We start from the raw sequence: 14,955 nt of genomic DNA, 5'->3' as shown, positions 1-14,955 counted from the left end.
GCGCTACCTGCAGGAGATGCCTTGATGTTGAGAGTAACAGGGAATGGGATGACTCTTTGCATTTCCTCTGTCGCAGCCACTACAACACAAGATTTATCCAACCGGAAATCTGCCCTGGTTTATTGTCTGGGTAGAGCCACAGAAACAGCTGAATAAGCTGGGACCTCCCAGTTTACCATGGAAATCTTTGCACACTAATAGGTGCTTGATTACTATTTGCTGAAGGCATGAACACAAGAGGCTTTGCCTTTCTGTTTCATCAGAGTGGGGATGACAATAGGACCTACTACATTACATTGTTTTCTATTTCTTCTAGAATTTATTTTTGATACTTCATACTTTCCTAAAATTGTCCACTCCATCTGCTTTTTAAATCTAAGTTCCAAGAGCATAGAGCCCTTGCTTGTTTTGTCTACTGTTGTGTCCCCAGCATCAGCAAAAACCACAGAGCGGGCTTCCAGTAAATATTTGCTGTATGAGTAAACGTGTCTGGGGGAGGAAGAATTATTTTGGAAAAAAAAAGAAGGAAGAATTAATTCCTCTCCTAATCGTGACTCATTTTCTTCAGGTCACCCTTGGCCTTTTCTTATTCAAAACATCCGCGAAAAAAGCGCAGTTCCAAAGCAGTTGGCGCGGTTGATATAACAGTATTTGAAAACAGCATTATCGGGAGCGCAGCAGGGCATCTGTGCTCTTGTATGAACTAGCTATGATCTTCCTCCGTAGACCATTCACATCTTTGAGACACCCTCCTCTGGGCTTCCTCCACCGTCTCCATTTCCGTTTCCCAAGAATGGGTGAGGAACCCACTGAGCCAGGCACTGTGCTAGTCCGTAGAAGTTTTGTTTTTCTGCACCAAAATTTTCACATACTGCGTTTTCCAGGGTCCACTGGAGACCTTGTGGTGACCGCACTGCAGCGCGTCTGGGCGACGTTGTTGCAGCGTCCCCTGGGGGCCAGCCCGAGATCTCCTCGCCGCCCGCGGTTGGCCTTCAGTGCGCCGGCTCCCGGAGGGTTCCAAACAGTTGGGGGTTGGACTGACTCCAGCTTCGGTTCCGGGAGACCCTCCTGATCGGCCTGCCGTCCCGGGGCCATGAAGAAGGCCGTCCACAAAAGCGTTAACGGTAACTGGGTGATGTCCTAGGGACCAAGACTTCTTCACTTTTCCTCCTCTGTAAAATGGGAAAGTCACACTCTTGGGCCTCTCACGATCATTTGTTTACCAAACTATAATTTACATACAGGAAGAGCCCCCCCCCCCCTTTTTAGTGTACAGCTTTGTGAGTTTTGATAATCATATACCCACGTTTAACCACCACCACAATCAAGGTGTGGAGGTCTCACCACCCCCAAAATTACCTTGTGATGAAGCCCCTTTGCTGCCAGTGCCTTTCGCCACCCCAGTTCCTGACACTCCTGATTGTTTTCTACAGTTTTGCCCTTTCCATGGAGAATGTCACAAAAATGGAATCATATGGTATGGAGTCTTCTGAATCTGGCTTCTTTCACTTAACACTGCTGTCTTTTGAGACTGGGCTTCATAGTAGATTATATCATGAGCACTTTAATTTGCAAGCTGAGGTTGGAACTCAGACCCTGTCTATGATGCCAGTTCTCTGTTTGCTCAGGAGCCAGAGGCTCGAGGAGGGGATGACCTGTAATCCTGGAAAGTCTTGAAGATGGTACCTTCTTTATACTAGGTTACTTTATTTTCCAGACAGAGAGCATCTGTGGTTTGGGGGAGGGGGAGGTTGGAGATAGGCAAGGACACTTGCTTGGAGTCGAAAGGGCCATGAAACCGCCCAGCTCCCTGCAGCTGGAGATGTGGGAGCATGGGAAGCCCCTCCCGCAGGAGTGGGGAGGACTCCTGGGCCCCCCAAACACCACAGTCACATGGATTTGGCAAGGTAGCAGTTTGTCACTTCTCCTTAAGGGAAAGTGTTGTGTGTGTGAAATGCTGGAAGAGTGTGCTGAAAACAAGTTTCCCCAGAAGCTTCCTGTAGACTGAAAATGAGTCTCCTCAGAAGCTTCCTCTTGGGGGAAAAGAACTTGTTGTTTTAAATCACTCCTCCATCTTTGAAACTTTTCTTGTGAGATTTAGTTTTGTAGAAAACATACTTCAACACCTCCCTACCCATTTTTCCTGGATTTTCCTCCCAAATGCTTTTTTTCTACTGTCCATTTCCACTGACATTGCTTGGGTGACATGCTCTGGGTGAACGCAGTAACTCATTTCTCACTTCCACTCTGGACTCCACAATCCATATAAGAGCCAGAGGTTTTTGTTTGTGTGTTTCTTTGAAGGCAGACCTTAGCTTGTCCTGCTGAAATTGCTTCTAAGCTTTTCTGTGAGGTAAACCTGCCAAGCAGCCTGTCTGCTCTGCCTTTGCCCCTCCTGCCTGCCCCCTACTGGTCTCCTTTATGTTCTTTCCTGTCTCAGAATCTTGATCTAATTTGCTCTCTCCCATCCTACTTTGCTTACAGCTTTCCTGTTGGTCTTTTCGACCTCAATTCGGATTTTACCTCCTCTGTGAAGCCTTGGCCCGCCTTCCTCACGGGAGATGTTAGCCTGTTGGTCACCCTCAGAGCTCTCTGAACTTTTCCTTCATAGCATGTGTCACAGTTTGTTGTTCTAAATATGTTTACATGATTCACTGATATTTGTCTCAGCCACTAGGCTAGAAGATCCATGAGGGCAAGAAACACTTACGTTTCCTAGCACACTGCCCGTATCAATAACTATTTGTTAAGTGAATGGATAATAATAACTAACATTAATTAAACATTCACAGTGTGCTAGGCACTGTGCAAAAGCCCTTTAACTATCTCCTTTAATTTTCATAACAACCCTCTGAGTGGGCATTTTTATTATCATCACTTTACTGATGAGGAACCTAAGGAAGAGAGAGGTTGAGTAACTGCCCCAAGGGTCTGGCTTTCTACTGTCATGCTGATGTCTAGGTGAAGGACTAAAACACATCTCTCCTTTTTTAGAAAGACAAATCGGCCTCAAGGTCAAGCCATCTGTACACAACTTGAGCAAAACTCAGGAGACCAGACTCACTGTGGGCAGCCTGGGATTAGGCCTGATCATCATCCAGCATGGGCCCTACCTTCAGATCACCCACCTCATTAAGAAGGGGTCTGCAGCCAGGGATGGAAAACTCCAGCCAGGTGACTGTGCTTTCCCCATGCCTCCCAAACACTCCACCGCTTTCTCTCTCCCATCTGCCTTCAGGGAGACTCAGGTTTCACTGTAACAATGATAATGATGACATTGTTTGAGAGCTTTCAATGGGCAGGCCAGTTGGTATTACTTGTATAACCTTCGCTGTTGGGCATTTTTATTCATTGAATTCTTACAATAACCCTCTAGGTAGGAGCTATTATTGCCCTTTTACAGGTGAGGAAACTGAGGCTCAGTGAGACTGAGTTTCTTGTCGAGGTTCACCCCCATCTAGCAGGTGGGATTCATATACAGGCACAGCGTCACTCCAGCGTTTATGGCTCTCTGTGGATAAAGCTTTCTTCTTTTGTAGGCAGTATTAATCATCATTAACATTTAGAAGCATGATCTTATTTCACCTTCCTGGCAATCCCTGAGGTAGAGTCTACATTAAAAAAATTTTTTTTTAATTTTTTAATAGACCTTTATTAGAGTATAATTGCTTCACAATACTGTGTTAGTTTCTGTTGCACAGCAGAGTGAATCAGCCATATGCATACATATATCCCCATATCCACTCCCTCTTGAGCCTCCCTCCCATCCTCCCTTTCCCACCCCTCTAGGTCACTGCAAAGCACTGAGCCGGTCTCCCTGTGCTATGCTGCTGCTTCCCACCAGCCAACTATTTTACATTCGGTAGTGCCTATATGTCAATGCTACTCTCACTTCACCCCAGTTTCGCCCTCCCACCCCATGTCCTCAAGTCCATTTTCTATGTCTATCTCTTTATTCCTGCCCTGCACCTAGGTTCATCAGTACCTTTTTTTTTTTTTTTTTTTAGATTCCATATATATGCATTAGCATATGGTATTTGTTTTTCTCTTTCTGACTTACTTCACTCTGTATGACAGACTCTAGGTCCATCCACCTCACTGCAAATAACTCAGTTTTGTTTCTTTTTATGGCTGAGTGATACTCCACCGCATCTATGTGCCACATCTTCCTTATGCATTCATCTGTCGATGGACATTTAGGCTGTTCCATGTCCTGGCTATTGTAAACAGTGCTGCAATGAACATTGTGGTACATGTCTCGTTTTGAATTATGGTTTTCTCAGGGTATATGCCCCGTACTGGGATTGCTGGGTAATATGGTAGTTCTCTTTTTAGTTTTCCAAGGAATCTCCATACTATTTTCCATAGTGGTTGTATCAATTTACATTCCCACCAACAGTGCAAGAGGGTTCCCTTTTCACCACACCCTTTCCAGCATTTATTGTTTCTAGATTTTTTGATAATGGCCATTCTGACCGGCATGAGGTGATACCTCATCATAGTTTTGATTTGCATTTCTCTAATAATTAGTGATGTTGACCATCTTTTCATGTGCCTCTTGGCCATCTGTATGTCTTCCTTGGTGAAATGTCTATTTAGGTCTTCTGCCCATTTTTTAACTGGATTGTTTGTTTTTTTGCTATTGAGCTCCATGAGCTGTTTGTATATTTTGGAGATTAATCCTTTGTCGGTTGTTTCAGTTGCAAATATTTTCTCCCATTCTGAGGGTTGTCTTTTTGCCTTGCTTTGGTTTCCTTTGCTGTGCAAAAGCTTTTAAGTTTAATTAAGTCCCATTTGTTTATTTTTGTTTTTATTTCCATTACTCTAGGAGGTGGGTCAAAAAAGATCTTGCTGTGGTTTATGTCAGAGAGTGTTTTTCCTATGTTTTCCTCTAAGAGTTTTATTGTGTCTGGTCTTACATTTAAGTCTTTAATCCATTTGGAGTTTATTTTTATGTATGGTGTTAGGTAGTGTTCTAATTTTATTCTTTTACATGTAGCTCTCTGGTTTTCCCAGCACCACTTATTTAAGAAGCTTTTCTCCATTGTATATTCTTGCCTCCTTTGTCATAAATTAGGTGCCCATATGTGCATGGGTTTATCTCTGGGCATTCTATCTTGTACCATTGATCTAGATTTCTGTTTTTGTGCCAGTACCATACTGTCTTGATTATTGTAGCTTTGTGGTATAGTTTGAAGTCAGGGAGCCCGAGTCCTCCAACTCCGTTTTTCTTTTTCAAGATTGCTTTGGCTGTTTGGGGTCGTTTGTGTTTCCATACGAATTGTAAAATTCCATATGAATTTTTTGTTCTAATTCTGTGAAGAATGCCATTGGTAGTTTGATAGGGATTGCATTGAATCTGTAGATTGCTTTGGGTAGTATAGTCATTTTCACAATATTGATTCGTCCAATCCAAGAACATGGTATATTCCTCCATCTGTTTATGTCATCTTTGATTTGTTTCATGATTGTCTTATAGTTTTCTGAGTACAGGTCTTTTGCCTCCTTAGGTAGGTTTATTCTTAGGTATTTTATTCTTTTTGTTGCAGTGGTAAATGGGAGTGTTTCCTTAATTTCTCTTTCTGATTTTTCATTGTTGGTGTACAGGAATGCCAGAGATTTCTGTGCATTAATTTTGTATCCTGCAACCTTACCAAATTCCTTGATTAGATTCTACATTAAACCACCTTACAGAGAAGGAATCAGATATTTAGTAACTTGTACCTTGTCACACCAAGGAGTGGGGATTTGAACCCTCTCTGTTATACTCTTTGTCAGTACTGCCCTGCTTCTCTTGGCTTTGGGTGAATGAATTTTCCATCCAATTCAAGACGTTTTCCCAGTGCCTACTCTGGGCCTGGTGCTGTGCTCAGGAGTCAGGGACGCACAACGGGATGGTAAGGTGGTGGGAAGGAAAGACCATTCAGTGGGAGCTGGCCTGAATTCAGGCCCAGGCTCTGCCACTTTCTAGTTCTGTGACCTTGGACAAAGTCCCTTAACTTTCCTGGCCTTAGTCACCTCATCTCTAAATTGGGATAATACCACCTTTGTCAGAAGTTGCTAGGATTTGATGAGATAATCTTTATGAAAGTGCTTTGAGGACTACAGTGCTATGGAAATACTGGCAGTAATTTCTCTTAGGCTGTTCTTACTTAGAGATTCTTTAGACTGGTATCTTTTTCGTTGTTAACCAAAAATGATTGTGGTACAGGAGCCCCCAGTGGATTAAACCACTGGTTTGCAACTCTGGTTACCTATTAGAATCGCCTGGAGGCCTTTTAAAGCAAAAATGCCTTGGCCCCATATCCCCAGAGGTTCTGATTCAATTGGTTTGGCTTTGGGGATAGGGCAGTTCATGGTTTAAAAGCTCTTCAGGTGATTCTAATTGCAGCTAGGGTTAGAAGCAATGGATTAAAGAATTAAGTAGATCAATGATGCTATTACAAAAGTTTACCTCACCTTAAAATCCAAAGCATTTTCTCCACATAGAAAATGGTGCTGGGGAACAAACTGACAGAAAGAGAGTTCTGGATGCTCCAGACCAAAAGAACTCTAGGCCAGGTCCCATGGGCCTTTTCTGCTTGTTCTCCTTAGCTTCTCTGGGGTCAGGGGACAGATGCTGGTTGATAGCCGGAGTGCACACTCACTAGAGTGGGACAGGAGTATGCTTTCATGCACATGAAACAGGATCTCCTGGTGGGGCTACAGTTAGTGGGCTCCTGGAGGTCAGAGGCAGTCTTGAAATCACCTTTTAAATCCACAACTTACCTACAGCACTGGCACATTTATTATGTCTGTGTTTGATAAGTGAATAGCAAGTGAGTATTTGTCCTAGGCATTTTGCAAGGTGTTTCCACATCTATTATCTCATTTAATCTTTGCAACACTCCTGGAAGGTAGATAACAAAACATAGAGCCTTAGAGAGATGAAGTAATTTGTTCAATACAGAGGTAAGTGGGTGGTCAGAGCTGAGACTTGAAACCATATCTGCTTAGAAAGCCCATACCTTTGACTAGAAAAGAGATTTCAATAGAGAATAAGTCCAGGGCCCCAAATCTCTTCATGACAAGTCAGCCACTTCTCTTCAAGGTCTAGGTTTCAAAGACTCTGTAACTCAGTCCTTTTGACAATAATTATGAGATTCTGAGAGGTGATGAACCTGATGTTTTTTTGACCCCATTACCTCCCAGCGCCATTATTTCTCATTCATGTGCTTTGAATTTCTCTCTTTTTGGTGTTTAATAATAGGGCTTCATCTTGATTTCCTAATTAGTTTATTCTGGCTAAACTTTAAAATCCTTTTGGCTAGTATAGCTTTAGTATAGCTTTTCTCCCTTTTCGTGGAGAAATTAATATAGCTTTGAAGGTAAATACAAGTCATGCACTGGTCACCACCCTCACTAGGTCACATTCATTCAATAAGCCTTTCCTGAATGCCTGCTCTGTGTAGGCATCCTGCTAGGCACTGTGGTATAATGATGAACCAGACATACATGGTCTCTAACCACACAGAGCTTATGGAATTTACAGCCTAGTTTGTAGAGATGGTAGTGGCTTGGCTGCTGCAAAGTTGATTAAATACAGGTAATCGAGACAGTTTATATAATGTGGTTCCTATAGCCCATTAAATCAGAAAGAAAATGTATAATGTTGATATACATAAATACTAAATTGGTGTTTCTTTATGAAAGGCAATGTTAATGTCTATTGCCGGAGTACTCACATTCACACAAAGATATGTCTGGTTTACGGCCAGGAGGGTCAGGGAATTAAGCTGTTTATTTTCTGCCCTCATGATAAAAGTCACCCTTTAACAACATAATTAAGCAGAATGACAAGCCATAAACACTCCTTTTAAGATTAGGCAAGTAAGCTCATCCAGTGACGTTTTCTTCCTCCCCCCACCATTTTAATTAACCTCCATAGGGTGAACAGTTTTAGATCACACAATCTGCAGGTTGCCGGGAGAAGCCCTATTTCATTCTGAAGTTAGCCCCAGCTATTTTTAAAGACCAAAGCAGAAGGTTTTCTTCACCCTTCTAAGTATTCATTTTCTTTAATACTGTGAACTTTTGTTGCTGATAGGATCTAGCACTATGGAAATTTGTCCTTGGCATTCCTTGGAGGCTTCCTTTGGGATCAGCATAATTCCCAATTATAGCACAGTGGGGAGTAGTATCAGAACATGTACTTCATCTTGACTCTTTTCTCCTCTGACGTTAGGCTTCAGCTGTCTTTGAGGTTGATTGAGGGGTCTCTAGCTTCCCATGCACAGAGAGGTGAACATGTCCTTTGGGACTCATTGGGGTCACTTTATCCGATGTTAGCTATAAGGTATCCATGACCATTTGGCAGGATGTTGGCAAGAGCTGATGACTAAGATTTTACCCAATGTGAGTCTGTCTGTCCTTAAAAAGCAATTTCCCTGTATTCCTTCCTCTCTTGCTGAATGCCCTTGTAGTAGTCAGAGGTCTTCAATGCAAGCAATAGAAAAGTTCTGTTAAGGCATTGGATTTAGAACACTGAGTCTGACAGAATTGCCAGAAAGCCTGGAGAACCAGGTTTGGAAAATGGTGAGAGAACAAAGGGCCATGGAAACTGGGTGCTCCTGTCACCTCTCTGCATCTCCCGCTCCAGGTTCAGTGACCCAGGGAGACTGACAAATAACTGGACCTAGTTTACATGTTCATGCCCTAGCTGCTGCGTACAAGTGAATAACTGGTCTTTTTAACATCCAGTTTGGAGGTCCAGGAGCTTGCTGTCAAGATGTGGTTCTCTTCCTATCTGCTGGGGGCTCAGGAGCTCCATGGTTGGCCATCACCCTCCCCTGTCTGTTCAGCACTGTGCTATGGTAGGGGACCTAGCTGTCAAATCCCTTTGAGCTGACATACTCTCTGTATACATAGCTTAAACTTAATTAAAGCATGCTAATTGTCCAGTGTTTCATGTAGAATTACTTGCTCAACGAATACTATGTAAGGGCAAACATTAAACTGAAAGGCTTGATGTTTAATATGGTCTGCTTACTGTGAAGGGCATTGGAAATGGCCAGGCAGGTATAATAGAAAGGTCATTTATTCACTTAGTGTTAAGTGGTTTTTTCTTTAATAGTAATAGCCATTTATTTTACTTGAAACACATTTTTAGAATCCTAAAGGATGATTCAGATTATAAATGGTTTTTAGCCTCTGTCACACCAAGGACTTTAGAAATGTTGTAAAAACGTGCTACAATATCTACCGCCACACTATTAAGAAACATCTTGCATGTATTCTTCATTATTCAGAGGATACTTATGTCACTAAGAGGGTCATTTTTATTAAATAAAGGCTGAAGCCTGGCTTTGGTTCAAAATGAACCAACAATATGAACCCATAAAATGAAATACCTCACCCAAAAAAAAAAAAAAAGAAAAAAGAAAAACATAGCACAATAAAGCCAGAAATGGTATGATCCTTTTAAACCATTATCTTAATTTTACCAATTTTTTTTCCTTTTTCAGGTGATGTTTTGATTACTGTTGGCTATGCCAATGTGTTAGGATATACTCTTCGAGAATTTTTAAAGCTTTTGCAACATATCACCATAGGAACAGTGCTACAAATCAAGGTTTACCGAGATTTTATTGACATACCCCAAGAATGGCAAGAAATATATGATTTAATCCCTGAGACCAAATTCCCAATTACACAGTAAGTAGTTAAGTTTAGGAAATCTTTGTTATACTACAGAATTCCCAGGGTCTATGAAGTAGAGTCTTAGTTTAATGTGAGAACTATCAGTTGGACCATGTAGGAGGGATTGATGACACTGCCACAATTTAGTGGGTTTCTAAGTCCTTTTGCAAAGTACAATCTGTAGGACCTAATATGAGGCAGAATGATAAAGGCAAGAGCCTTGGACATGGAGTTTAAAAAAAGACCAAACTATCCAATGGCAACTCCACCTCCAAACTTACATGCGTGACTCCGCCTTTTCCAAAGTTAGCCCTTAAACATGTGCTGTGAATCCCATTTCCTCGTTTGTCTCCGGCATATTCAACTTCTCTCTCTGGATCCTTCCCAATAACATTTAAGCCCTTTTAAAACCTCTACCATCTTAGCAAACCCCACCTAATTCCACTCTCCTCTCCTTTCCCTTCCAGCCACTGCCCTGTCCCTTGACTCCAAACCCATTGAAAGAGCTGTACTAGACTTTGCCATTTCCTCAGGAGACACCATTTCCCCCCTCAGTGCAGGCCTTGGCTGAGTCCTTTTTCCCAGGGTCACCTACAACCTTCATGCTGCTGATTTCAGTAGACTCTTCTCAGTCTTTATTTTGCTTGGCTTCTGAGCAGCATTAGACACTGTATACTCAACTCTGGTTGAAACATCATGTTCCCCAGACTTCTGGGATACCATACTCCCATGATTTTCCTATTTCCTCTAGTCACTTCCTCTTGATCTCCTTTTACCCAACCTCGGAGTTCCTCAAGGTTTAATCTTTGGCTTTCTTCTCTCAATCTCCTAAGCAAACTCCTTGATTTCTCTAAAAATAGAACTACCATATGACCCAGCAATCCCACTACTGGGCATATACCCTGAGAAAACCATAATTCAAAACGAGACATGTACCACAATGTTCACTGCAGCATGGAAGCAACCTAAGTGTCCATCGACAGATGAATGGATAAAGAAGATGTGGCACATAGATACAATGGAATATTACTCAGCCATAAAAAGAAATGAAATTGAGTTATTTGTAGTGAGGTGGATGGACCTAGAGACTGTCATACAGAGTGAATAAGTCAGAAAGAGAAAAACAAATACTGTATGCTAACACATATATGGAATCTAAACAAAAAATGGTTCTAAAGAACCTAGGGGCAGGACAGGAATAAAGATGCAGATGTAGAGAATGGACTTGAGGACACGGGGAGGGGGAAGGGTAAGCTGGAATGAAGTGAGAGAGTGGCATGGACATATATACACTACCAAATGTAAAACAGATAGCTAGTGGGAAGCAGCCGCATGGCATAGGGAGATCAGCTCGGTGCTTTGTGACCACCTAGAAGGGTGGGATAGGGAGGGTGGGAGGGAGATGGAAGACAGAGGAGATCTGGGGATATATGTATATGTATAGCTGATTCACTTTGTTATAAAGCAGAAACTAACACAACATTGTAAAGCAATTATACTCCAATAAAGATGTTAAAGAAGAACTTGATTTCAGTGGTTTCTATTAGTATCCATAAATTAATAATTTCCAAATTGTATTATCTCCAAACTTGTATAAACATCCACTTGATATCTGCATTTGTATGTATCATAAACCCCTCAAACTCATTATGCCTAAAATCAAAAGCCAGCTTGCCACTGTCCTAGTGGAAGAACACTCACATAGTCAAACAAGTCAGAAATTTATGGGTTGTGCTTGATTTCTCCATCTCCCTTTTCTTTAAGTGACAAATTCAGTGCTCTGATGTAAGAGTGGTCCTTATTAATTCTGACCAGATTACTGACCACTAGTTGCTACAGCTGTGCACCTTTGCTTATTGGGATAGGCTCAAAGAAATATGGCTAGGGGCTTTACTAAGACTAAAAAATGGCCCATATTCCATAGACATTACTTTAGAGTCCAACTTGTGGCCCTAGGAACTGATATGGCCAGCAGATGTGCTTTGCTTGTCTTCCTCAGTGTTTTAAACACTGTAGAGAGAAAGGAGGATACGTAGGGGGGGCTTTTCCGGGGGGCAGTAATAAGCTATTTCTTGACCTAGGCAGTAGCTACCAAGGTATTTATAATTTTCTTCATTCAACTTTTTTGCTTTTTTTTGTGTATTTCAATTTTTTTTTTTTTTTTTTGTGGTACGCGGGCCTCTCACTGCCGTGGCCTCTCCCGTTGTGGAGCACAGGCTCCGGACGCGCAGGCTCAGCGGCCATGGCTCACGGGCCCAGCCGCTCCGCGGCATGTGGGATCTTCCCGGACTGGGGCATGAACCCGTGTCCCCTGCATTGGCAGGTGGACTCTCAACCACTGCGCCACCAGGGAGGCCCTCAAAAAAATTTTTAATGAAAAAATATTTGAATCGCTAAATTTACAAATCTAAGATTTCATGCAAAGAGTCTTTATCTCTGGTTTCTCCTGAAAAAACTAGAAGATGGGCTTGCATTCCCACACGGTGACAGTGGACTAGAGCTGGGCAGTTGTCCCCTTCAGATGACAGATTGGGGAAAAAATTCCCAATAACTAAGCCAATCCTGATTTGATTAAAAATCATTAATGATAATAGTGATAACTGCTTACTATGTGGTGGGCACTGCTTTACAAGCATTATACCATTTAATCCTCATGCCAATTCTTTTTATTTATCCTCGTTTTACAGATAAGAAAACTGAAGGCAATAGAGTGTATAAATTTGCCAGAGGCCACAGGGCTAAGTGGTATATGTCTGTCTCCAGAGCAGCAATGTCCAATAAGAACTTTCTGTGATAGTGGAAATGTTCTGTATCTGCGTTATCCCATGTGGTAGCCACTAGCCACAGGTGTCTACTAACCCCTGAAATGTGAAGATTTGTAACTGAGGAATTTTAAATTTTATTCAAGTTTAACCAGTTTAAATTTAGCAGCCACACGTAGCTGGTGGACCTTGTATTGGGGAGTTCAGCTCCCGAACTTGAGCTCTTAACCATTTGCTTATAGAACAACTACATTCTAAGCTGAGTTTGAGATTCAGAATATTAAAAATCTAAGGACGGCAGTTTGACCATTCAAAAGCAAACACAGAACAGCTCAACTTAAGTATGAGGCTAAAATCCACAAACTTAGGAACAATATCAATCATGTTCTGAATCCCTTTCTTAATAAAGCAAAGTGCTTGCAGCTAAGGCATTTTAGCATCTTACGTGGAAGAGGGCGGGGAAGGGGCAGAAGTGGAAGGAAAAGGCTTATTTGGTATGACTTCCTTCAGGAGCAAACAGCACTGTGTGCACACGGAGAGAATACTCCATATGCTGCTCTGGGCAGGCCTAGTCGTATAAAAACTGTTTCCAGCTAACCATGACCTCTGCTGGCTTGTGGCGTCACTATCTAATGCAGTTCAATAAGAACCTGGCTCTGCCGCCTGTCCTTGATGGTTATCTAATACAGTTACAAAGGATGTCCTTTGCACTCTGAAGGCAAACTGTTCTAGTCCTGAGATCTGAATCTCCTTGCACAGCACTAAATCAAGGATTAAAAGAAAATAGTACAATTAAGACTAGTGGCCCTTTGTAAAATTGACTCCACACCAACTGTCATTTCCAGAAGAGATAAACTTTAGGAAAAGCTTCAAAAGCTTAGGAGCAAATAAAACAGGCAGGCCTCCAAGGATGTTAGTGAAAACACCAGTAAGTCTGATAGCTTGGAGGGACTGGGGTAGGGAAGAAATCTATTTCCTATTAGTAGCACAGAAAGTAACAGAGAAGGTAACCGAGGTTCATAATTACAAAGGTCTGGTTTTGGATCTGCTGGCAAATCCAGCACCAGAATGAGAGGTAGCAGGTAACAGACAGCATTTGTTCAGGAAAATAATAGCAGGTGCACGTGCTGCCATTAGAAAAGTTCATTAGAAAAGTTTGCTGTTGGCAAATTACAAAAAAAAAAGTCTTTACAAGTTTTTGGATGGCAACAGCGAGATGGAATAGTGAATGATGAGACACCTGGATAGAAGGGTATTCTACAGATCCACATATGTAAACCCAGATGAGAAGCAAAGAATGATGCTCAGGGGAGGAAAGAAAAAGACTCAGATTAGCATGTTGAAGGTCTTTGAGGGCCATTATTTCTGGACGTCCCCTTGGAAATCAGTAATATTCTGTTATTGCCGACCCCATGTGACCCATGAAAACTGAGTTCTGTGGAGGAGATGGCCACATTGACCTGTCATTCTGTGTGAAGTGAAATTAACCCACCGTTAAGGCCTGCTAATATTCTGGTCAATAGTCTGGCTTAAGTCTGTGCAAAGCTTTTTAAAGTAATGTGAAATAATTTAGGGCAGAATTTGATTTCCATTTAGGAATGGAAACAAATTTAAAGGTAATTTTTTTTTTGGCCGCATCTCGTGCCTTGTGGGATCTTAGTTCCCCTACCAGGGATTGAACCTGTGTCCTCGGCAGTGAAAGCTCAAGCCCTAAGCACTGGACTGCCAGGGAATTCCCTAAAGGTAATTTTAAAAAGAGAAAATTTTCAATAACACAGAAAGGTAGTGTTAAAGCTAAATTGTATTCTTTCTTTTACGAACCAAAGCAGGTTGTAAGACAATCTCTTAGGTGATAATGAATGTTCAGACATTAAGAATCCATTTCATTCACTATTCTTCTCATTTCAGCACAACAAAGAAAACTGAGGAGGCAAAAGATGACTCTTTCACAAGCAGTGATGACAATGAAGATGCAGTTTTAGATAAAAGACTTAAGTACTATAAATATCCACGGTCCACTGGGCATTACCCTGCAAGGAGACCGATGTCTATCTCCAGAGAATGGCATGGATATAAAAAGAAGAACTGTACTTTTAGTGTAGGAAAAGACAGTAACTGTGACGTGATGATTCACAGAGACCACAAGAAAGAAGTGAGGGCCCCTTCTCCATACTGGACAATGGTGAAGCAAGACGACAAAAGCTCCTCCTCCTCCTCGGCCTCCTCTACCTCAGATGCATTTTGGCTCGAAGACTATGCCCATGCTGAAAAGGGCAAGAGTGAACCTGTATCAAAAGTTGGTTAGGAGGCGACTTCCCTGGCCCCTTTCTCTCGGACCAATGAACCTCGCCCGGGAGCGTTCCCAAATAAAGCTTGCTTAAGTTCAAAAAAAAAAAAAAAAAAAAAAGTTGGTTAGGCAGCAGTTTGCAAATCTGTGACCACAGGAGCATTTGTCTTGAAAACACCCATTTTTTGTGCACTGCCATGTATACATTTGCTATACTTACAGGAATAT

At 41.9% G+C, this 14,955-nt stretch overlaps 1 protein-coding gene across 2 annotated transcripts; it reads left to right on the top strand.

The window, feature by feature from the left end:
* The first annotated feature begins 1,004 nt into the window (after window positions 1–1,004).
* On the top strand, window positions 1,005–14,745 carry PDZD9 (PDZ domain containing 9). 2 transcript variants are annotated; one of them, XM_060033066.1, is made up of 4 exons: window positions 1,005–1,124; window positions 2,995–3,174; window positions 9,504–9,693; window positions 14,349–14,745. In XM_060033066.1, the coding sequence occupies exons 1-4, from the start codon at window positions 1,094–1,096 to the stop codon at window positions 14,743–14,745; spliced, it is 798 nt and encodes a 265-aa protein (XP_059889049.1). In that variant the 5' UTR covers window positions 1,005–1,093. The 2 variants fall into 2 exon arrangements, with proteins under 2 accessions (XP_059889049.1, XP_059889050.1); XM_060033067.1 differs by lacking the exon at window positions 2,995–3,174 and having other exon boundaries at window positions 1,094–1,124.
* Window positions 14,746–14,955: the final 210 nt, after the last annotated feature.

The sequence above is a fragment of the Delphinus delphis genome, chromosome 15 (genome assembly GCF_949987515.2).
Source record: "Delphinus delphis chromosome 15, mDelDel1.2, whole genome shotgun sequence".
NCBI classification, from domain to species: domain Eukaryota; kingdom Metazoa; phylum Chordata; class Mammalia; order Artiodactyla; family Delphinidae; genus Delphinus; species Delphinus delphis.
Note: the sequence above shows the minus strand (reverse complement) of the source record. Positions and strands in the feature narration are given on the sequence as shown.